This window comes from Asparagus officinalis, chromosome 5, assembly GCF_001876935.1.
Source record: "Asparagus officinalis chromosome 5, Aspof.V1, whole genome shotgun sequence".
NCBI classification, from domain to species: Eukaryota; Viridiplantae; Streptophyta; class Magnoliopsida; order Asparagales; family Asparagaceae; genus Asparagus; species Asparagus officinalis.
Window position 1 is genome coordinate 23,930,502 of NC_033798.1, and position 9,667 is coordinate 23,940,168.

Below are 9,667 nucleotides of genomic sequence, written 5' to 3' on the forward strand. Positions count from 1 at the left end.
GCGGATCAACCCGCCTCGACTAAAGGGATAAGATCCGACTAATCTCACTTCAGAAGTCAATCAACACAACAGTACTGATTAGTCCCATCGAGATCTTTGCTCTGACAAATCCCCTGTATAAGCCACTTATTCTACTCACAAGTCACTTCTCTGGGATCGCCATGATGCTCTTCTGGTCTCGAATAACTTCCCCTCCAATCACCAGCCACCATCTGGAGAGGGAAGGATGACCGAACAATAGGCCTATCCTTTATCCTCCCTCATCTGTCAAATCCAGGATACTAAGAGGACACCTCTCTCCTCTATTCGAATGACTTCCCTTCCAATCACCAACCTACACCTGGAAGGAGAAGGATGACTCAACAGCCTATCTGCTCACCTTGCAACCGCCCTCCTGTGCAAAAGAAAAGCCAAAATCTCAGAGGCAATGGACTATAAAAGGAGGTAAGAAGGGTAAGGGCAAGGAGGGAGCTACTTTTCTTTTAACATCTAAACTTTACTCCCCCTTTATTCTTGGCATAAAAATAAATTCACCTCTTATAGAGGACCCCCCTGCTAGGACCTCAATGGCTCGGGGACCTTCCAAAAAACCTCCCTCAAGATCACCAGCTGACTTGACCGTCAGAGGCACCACGGGGAAACTAGCCCCGTAGCCCTGCGACTATTGCATGTGCAGGTTATCAGTCCACCCCGCGCGCTCAGAATCAGGTGTAAAGTCGGAGGAGGAGTCGGCCCCACCTTTTATCCTCCTGGCCTCCATCATCAACGGAAGACCTTCATTGACTGTATGTTCACGGACATCAATAGTTTGGCGCCCACCGTGGGGCCCACTTTCTTCTCTGAGAAGAAAAGCCCAATTCTGAGTGGGGGCCTGATTCTTTCTATTCTTGAGAAAAGGTACTAGAATTGCATCATTCAAGCTAAACAAAGCCTGGAATCACATCATTCAAGCAAAGGAGGATTAGCCTATGACTATGAGGTGCTAACATAGGCGTAGCACTCGAGGGCTCCAACAGCTTTCGGGGGAGTATTTGCCAAGTGGAACCCTATCGCCACCACAGATTTTGGAGGAGCCAACTATGGTGTTTGTTTGGCTTGAGAATGAAGTGCAGGCTCCCTATCGCCGCCATAGATAAAAACCCCACCGCCTGGACAGCTAAGAAGGTTGGGGTTGGATAGTAAATAGAACCCTAAGGGTTATGATTAGATCCAGCATTGCTCAAGCTCCCGTAAGCAACAGTTCACACAAACAAGGAGTAGCGATGGAGTCTGTGGTTGGCTCCTTGGACCATCACCGCCTTCAAAGGAGAGTCCTTCCTCACCCAAGGTGAGATTGTGGGGAAAACTCGAGGGCTCACACGCTGGTCTTCTCAGGAAGATTAACAGCCTCGACCCATTACAGATGCTCAAAACCGCTAGAGTCGAAGTAAAAACTGATGGTCGAAGCATGCGACTTGCACTCCCTCTATAAGAAGGCTCCTCCATTTATAGGATGGTCCGACTGTCGCTATCCCTGGAAACCCCAAGGGGAAGTCATCCCATCAAATTCCAGGGAACAAAGCTTCGGCACATGGAGTTCTCACCAATAAGAAGCCCCCATCACAAAAGTTGCCTGGGCCTTCTCTGTCGAGCAACATCTTCCAAAAGCTCAAACAACGGAATACTGGGCTTAACAGAGCAACCGACGGTGGACAAGCAAGATCTGTCGAAAATCCTTATGTCCACCGTCGACCAGCAAGGACCTCAGCAAAAACTCAAAATTTAGAAATGTCATTGGCTGATGAAATGGAAAATATGCCTGCAACACAACAATGTCCAAAGCCAAACAGCTCACCCTCGAGAGGAAGAATAACCCCTCCTAATTCCGGGCATTCCTCAGTTTGGCAACAAAGACAGCCAATAAAGCAACAACTCGCTCTCATCAAAACTAGAATGTTCATAGGTGAAAAGAAATGGCCAAGGAAGCTCTGTCTCAGTGACCCTGTCCCCAGCAGGAAGCCATCTCCAAAATGCATCTGAGCAAAGAAACAAGATTTTAACATCACCCGAGTGATGAGTATGAGTGAACTGTACTCTGTTATGTATAAATTTCAAACAATCAATGAAAGTGTCAAATAAAAAGAAAGACATCAAAGACCTAGTCGTCTAGGCAACGACTCCTTAGTCGGTATCAACACCTTGGTGCCTTCTAAGGGTAAAACCAAGGCACAACGACTCCTCAGTTGGTCACAAGACCTTGGTGCCGCCTCAGGACAGGCCCAAGGTGCCACGACCCCTCAGTCGATCACAAGGCCTTAGTGTCGCCTCAGGATAGGCCCAAGGTGCAACGACTCCTCAGCCAGTATCAAGACCTTGGTGCATTCTCAGGATAAAACCAAGGCACAACGACTCCTTAGTCAGTCACAAAACCCTGGCACTGCCTCAGGATAGGCCCAAGGTGCCACGACCACTTAGTCGGTCACAAGGCCCTGGCATCGCCTCAGGACAGGCCCAAGGCACAACTACCCCTTAGTCGGTCACAAGAACCTAGCGTCGCCTCAGGACAGGCCTAACGTGCCACGACCCCTCAGTCGATCACAAGGCTCTGGTGCCGCTTCAGAACAGACCCAAGGTACAACGACTCCTCAGTCAGTATCAAAGCCCTTGGCTCTTCTTAAAGGTAAGCCTAAGGTACAACATATGGTTCGATTCCTTCTGCTCTAATCGTCCATATTGGTCAAGACCTTGGTACCTTCTAAGGGTAAAACCAAGGCACAACGACTCCTCAGTCAGTACAAAGCCCTTGGCTCTTCTTAAAGGTAAGCCCAAGGCACAACATATAGTTCAATTCTTTCTACTCTCATCGTCCATAGTGGTCAACACCTTGGTACCTTCTCAGGGTAAAACCAAGGCACAACGAATCCTCAATCAACACAAATCCCTTGGCTCTTCTTAAAGGTAAGCCTAATGCACAACATATGGTTCGATTCCTTCTGCTCTCATCGTCCATAGTGGTCAGGACCTTGGTACCTTCTCAGGATAAAACCAAGGCACAACAGCTCCTCAGTCGGCACAAAGCTCTTGGCTCTTCTTAAAGGTAAGCCTAAGGGACAATATATGGTTTGACTCCTTCTGCTCTCATCGTCCATAGTGGTCATGACCTTAGAACCTTCTCAGGGTAAAACCAAGGCACAACGACTTCTTAGTCGGAACAAGCCTTTGGCTTTTCCTAAAGAATAAGTCCAAGGCAAAATGACTTCTCAGTCGGAACAACTTGGCTCTTCCTAAAGAATAAGTCCAAGGCAAAACGACTTCTCAATCGGATCAAAGCCCTTGGCTCTTCCTAAAGAATAAGTACAAGGCAAAATGACTTCTTAGTCGGAACAAAGCCCTTGGCTCTTCCTAAAGAATAAGTCCAAGGCAAAACACTTCTCAGTCGGAACAAAGTCCATGGCTCTTCCTAAAGAATAAGCCCAAGGTAAAATGACTTCTCAGTCGGAACAAAGTCCTTGGCTCTTTATCTAGGAATCAACCAAGGCACAAGGACTTCCTAGTCGGTTCCGAAGGACTTCGCTCCCCATAAGGAGTAGCCTAAAGTACAAAGACTCCACAAGTCAACAATCAAATCTATGGTTCCCCACCTAGAAAAAACAAAGACGTCGCTACTTATCCTGCATATTATATCTAATCTACAAGGACCAACACTCTTCTCAAAAAGAAAAATGGAGCCACGACATGATCAACTATTCTATCAAGCATTTGCAATTCTCAGAAGCAGAAGACAGAAGAAATCGTTTCTCATTCAGAAAGGAGTTTTGTACATTTTTTACCAAAAGGCCTAACAAGGCTTACAAAAAAAATTCTCCTAAGGCTCAGAACCACTGTCCCCGAAGTCCTTCCTCATTTTCTTCAAAGGCCTCCCGGAAGAACTCGACTCCTCCGAGTCGGCCCCTCTTTTACAGACCTCCATTAGTGGAGGAAGGATTATCGCTCCTGAGTCGGAGGAAGACGAGGAGGACCCTCCCATCTCCGGGAATTCCTCTCCATCTAGAGCTTTGGACTCCTAAAAACCGAGGTGATGCCGGAGCTTCTCCAGATCTCCAGACTCAAGATCACTAAGAGCCCTCGGCTCCAATACACTCTCCTACACTTCAGGCCAAGCTGAGTAGGATAGTATGTCATCGGCACCGAACACCCAGACGAAGAACTTCCATTCTTCATTCAACTCATGGAAATCTGTGTCCAAGCGGAAATCACCCCAACAGTGGAAAATATAGTGAGGGTCTCCCTCAACAGACCCCACACTAAACACGTGCCCAAGCAAATTAATGCTGGGCCCCACTCCTGCCTTGGAGCAAGCGTCTATGAACGACGTTAAAGTATAAATGGTGTGTGGGTGAAATTGGTAGGGAGAAACCCCCAAAGCCGTAAAAACCTCCCTGATGAAGGGATGTAACGGCAGGTGTAGTCTACATTACAGATGCGCCAGATAGAGGGGCACCCGATCCTCCCCATGCATATGCACCGGAGTAAGGTTGTCCGGTACCCCCACGGTCATCATCACATGAGAAATGTTGTACTTATCATGCAACCAGTTTGCCTCATCCAAACTCATCCTCGACCTAGAAAGATACAGGACCCTGAGTTTCCTCTCACGGTCGTTCCGAGGAAAAGCCATGATAAAAATCTCTTGGGAGGAAGGAAGAATTAACAAGGAGAAATTTTTCTGATGTAGAGTGTTCCTTTAAAACAGCGCCATGATTTATTTATAAGCCTCCGAAGGAGCATGCAGGAGAATTCAAGAGGTGCAATCATGGAGTAACTGAGAAAGATCCATTTTGGAAATCGGAAACGAATCGCTCGAAAAGGACAACCGCTGCTCATAGCTTACGCCAGCCAATTAACAAGTAAAGGCACCATTCACTCTACCCATGATGCCTCGTTTCCTTTAAAAAAAAGCGGTTCCCAACACTGACATAATTAACCTACAGAAGATTAGCGGTTAGCAAGTTCTATGCCACGTCTCCAGCCATGATCAACTGGCTAAAAAATCTCAACACTGAGCAAACTCATATCTATTTCATTTGGACCCGACTAAAGTCAGATCCAAATAAAAGAGGCCAACTGTTATGGTAATTTACCATCTAAAGAGAAGTATCAAGAAATTATCTATATAGGCTTAAAAAAGCCATGGTCCAAAATGGCTTTAAAGCGCAGCCGAGGCCAAGCCTATCGCTTGGGACAAGTCGATCCCTCGTAATTAAGATGACTTCTCAAGCAGACGTCTAATCATACACTCGACCAAAGCTTACTCGACTATCGGGTCGGCAAGTCATCATGATGACTTGCAGATTAACCCGCCTCGACTAAAGGGATAAGATCCGACTAATCTCACTTCAGAAGTCAATCAACACAACAGCACTGATCAGTCCCATCGAGATCTTTGCTATGACAAATCCCCTGCATAAGCCGTTTATTCTACTCACAAGTCACTTCTCTAGGATCGCCATGATGCTCTTCTGGTCTCGAATAACTTCCCCTCCAATCACCAGCCGCCATCTGGAGAGGGAAGGACGACCGAATAGTGGGCCTATCCTCTATCCTTCCTCATCTGTCAAATCCAGGATACTAAGAGGACACCTCTCTCCTGTATTCAAATGACTTTCCTTCCAATCACCAGCCTACACCTGGAAGGAGAAGGATGACTCAATAGCCTATCTACTCACCTTGCAACCGCCCTCCTGTGCGAAATAAAAGCCAAAATCTCAGAGGCAATGGACTATAAAAGGAGGTAAGAAGGGTAAGGGGAAGGAGGGAGCTCCGTTTCTTTTAACATATGAACTTTACTCCCCCTTTATTCTTGGCATAAAATAAAATCACCTCTTATAGAGGACCCCCCCTGCTAGGACCTCAATGGCCCGGGGACCTTCCAAAAAACCTCTCTCAAGATCACCAGCTGACTTGACCGTCGGAGGTACCACGGGGAAACTAGCCCCGTACTCTTGTGATTTTTGCATGTGCGGGTTATCAGTCCACCCTGTGCGCTTAGAATCAGGCGTAAAGTCGGAGGAGGAGTCGACCCCATATTTTATCCTCCCAGCCTCCATCATCAACAAAAGACCCTCATCGACTGCGTGTTCACGGACATCAACAATCACCAAAGGAGACATTTCCTCCTTCAATCCTTAATAGGGTTGTAAATAATTACTTATTGCCCGTCATGTGATGTGAGCAACCACTATCAAGGTACCATAACTCCTTATGTCTTGTGCGAGATGTTCCCTACATATAAATAAGTTGTAGAACCTTTAGGTACCCAAACTTTTGGTCCTTGAATGTTAGTATTTTTGGTACCCTAAGGTATCCACATTAACTCATAATGATCAATATTATTTTTAATCCTACAATGAGTAGAGATATGACCATATCTCATGTAATATATGCATAAAAAATTTTTCTTGTATGTAGGAGCATAAGATTTATGATACCATTTTCTATCAACATGATGATGGCTAGAGTAAGCATGATTAGATTTAATTCTTTCATTTTTAATTTCTAGCCTCTCAATTTTAGACCTTAGTTGTTTTTTTCCAAAGTCTAGATCTCCTATCATTTCATCTTTTAGAGCAAGAGAAGATTATAGTTGCACAAACTTAGAATCACAAGAACCATGTAATTTTTTGAAAGAAGAGTATTCTTTTGCCACTCTTTTAAATTTAATGTTTAATTCTTCTAATACGGTTTCTAGTTCACATTGCATAAAGAATGATTCACTTTCGGTTTCGGATTGTGCCTCATCTTCATGAGCCATGAAATAAATGTTTGGGTCATGAATAGCAATCTTAGCGCCCTCATCATTGCTATCTGAATCGCTTGGTTCGGATTCATCCCATCCGGCATACATAGCCTTCTTCTTGTTGTAATTTAAGTACTTCTCCTTAAGCTTAGGACAATCCTTTGCTAAGTGTCCTGGTTCATTGCATTCGAAGCATTTACCTACACGAGAGGGAAATTTGTTTCTATTGTTTTTAGATCGATTTTTAAATTTTTTATTCATTTTAATTAGTCTTGATATTCTTCTAGAGAGGTGTGCCACTTCTCTAGAGACATCAACTTCACTATCCAAGGAGGATGAGTCATCAATTGCCCCTTTGAGTGCAATAGTCTTCAATTTTTTAGATGGTTTCTCGGTTGCCTTTGGGGGTACTTCCTCCTTTTCCTTGATCTTCTTCTCATGGACCTTGAGCTTGCTAATGAGACCATAAAGAGTAAGTGTTGTAAGATCATGAGCTTCCTCGATGGGCATAGCTTTGGGCTCTCACACCGGCGTCAAAGAACGAAAAATCTTGTAGTTCATCTCTTGGTTCGACAATTTCTTATCAAGGCCATGCAATTCATTTATGATGTTAGTAAATCGAGAAAACATAGCATCAATAGATTCATTTTGAAGCATTTTAAACAATTCATAATCATGCATGAGGCCGCTAATTTTGGACTCTTTAACTTGGGAGATTCCTTCATGAGTGATGCATAACTTTTCCCAAATTTCATGTGCAGTTGCACACGTGGAAACTCTATTGTATTCATTGGGAGTAAGTCCACAAATTAAAGCATTCATGGCCTTTATATTAAGGTTTGTTTTGAGCCTCTTACCATCGGTCATACTACTACTACTAGGTTTCTCAGCATATTTCTTCTCTACGATGTCTAGAATATCAAGGTAAATTCATCAAAGATAAATTCTCATCCTAGCTTTTCAATAAGCAAAGTTGCTACCAGTGAAAAGGGGTGGTCTAGTAGTGGATTGTCCTTCTAGCATATGCATATTCATTAAAACTTCCATTTAGATCTTTTCTCTAAGGGATTTAAGAATAACAAATAGTAAATACCTCGCTCTGATACCAATTGAAAGGCCCTAGAGGGGGATGAAAAGAGCATAGGCAATAAATATGCAATTAAAAGTAAGACAAAGCAATACACAACAAAATAAAATGCTAAAACAAAATAACATAGGTTAGGAAATAGTTAGCCAATTGTGACACGCGATATGTTCACGAGGTTCGGTCCTCCGACTTACGTTCCCGCTTCCAACTCTCGAGGAGAATTCCACTATCACAATCCGGTTTGAAAGCCGTAACTTCTACACAACGATCTCCTCTTGAGATCTCACAACCACACAGTAGATCTTCACAAGATCTTGCACTCCACACGATACAAAGAAAAGTAAGAAGCTCTCTTACAACAGCCATATAGCAAGAATAAGAGATTCTAATTGAAGCTTGGGATGTGGGATTTGCAAGTGTGAAAACAGATTAAGGAATTTTGAAAATTGAAGCTCTTTTTAACACAAGAACACAAGCTCAATCAATTTATCTTACAAAGTTATTTCAGAATTAAATAGGGTAGTTGGGTATATATAGGCAATCCTTGGAAGAAGCCAAAAACCCTAGAAAAAGATAAAAAAGACCAAATCCCAAAAATCTAAAAGCTGGTAGAAACTAGCTGTTAAAGTAGCGACGGTTGACCGCAGAGCCATTGGTGGTCGACCGTAGGAACTAGCCGTCATAGCCAAAACTCTCTAGACTTTTCACGGTCGACCACCGAACCAAGTCCGGTCGATCGCGAGAAGCTGCCTAGTTCCCAAACTCTCTAGACTTTTCACGGTCAACCGTCGAACCAAGTCTGGTCGACCGTAAACTGATACCAAACATACACAAGGTTTTAAAATAGGTTTTTGATTTTGGGCAATTGTAAAAAATTATCAAACAATTTTCAAAAGTTGTAAAACTCTGGAGAATGTTTTTAAACAAGAAAACAAACTTGTTTGACAAAGGATTTTGCAAAAAGGTCCTTATACTTGTGAAAACTCATTGTTTAGCAAAATTAACAAAATGTGAGTTTTGAATGAGTGTGCGTGTGTTATCCCAAGAGCTTCAAATACAATCTATCAAACTACTTGCCTACCTTATGCACTAGAGAGAAATAAAAATACAAATATCTCTCACATACAAATATATAGCTTGAGTCTTGATATTTGCTTGATTTTTGATGAAGCTTCTAATTTGATATTGTGCTCTTGATAGCTTTGCTTCAACAGTTTGCCTCTACCTCCTTGTTTTTATCGTTGTAGCTTGATAATCCATCCAATCCTCTAATAAAAGGTACTAATGAGCTTGATATTATTGTAATCTACAACATCACTCAACAAGCAATTAGTACTAATAATGGTGGTTGTAAATCATCATCAAAACATAAAGGCTAACAAATGAAAGGTCTGATTTTAATGAATGGTTCCCCAGAAAGATCAACATTGAAGTGCTTGAAGATAGGGGTGAGAATGGCCCCAAATGGAAGGAATTTGGTGTGGGTAGATGCCATTATGTCAAATATTACTTTACCCCACAAGACATCTCTATTGCCAATAATGGCATATATGGTAATGGTAAGATATTAGGAGTAATGATCATAACCCCTAGTTTTGGGGATTAATTTGTAACTAAGTATTCTCCCAATAATCTTAGCCAAGATGGTAGCATTATTGGATTCAAGAGGGAAATGTCTACCAGGAAGGATCACTAATGAATCAATAGCAGGGTCATCAAACACAATATCACCTAAAAGAGTGTCTCCTCTAGGTATGTCAAGAATTTTAGAAAGTTAATTTGCTGAAAAAAGGATTTGGTGACCC

The 9,667-nt window shown here is 43.0% G+C and overlaps 1 protein-coding gene across 1 annotated transcript; it reads right to left on the minus strand.

Moving 5' to 3' along the window:
• Window positions 7,298-9,357, minus strand: LOC109841619. The gene is made up of 2 exons (XM_020410571.1): window positions 9,243-9,357; window positions 7,298-7,686 (listed from the first exon to the last, which is right to left on the minus strand). Exons 1-2 carry the CDS (start codon window positions 9,355-9,357, stop codon window positions 7,298-7,300), a joined length of 504 nt encoding a protein of 167 aa, XP_020266160.1.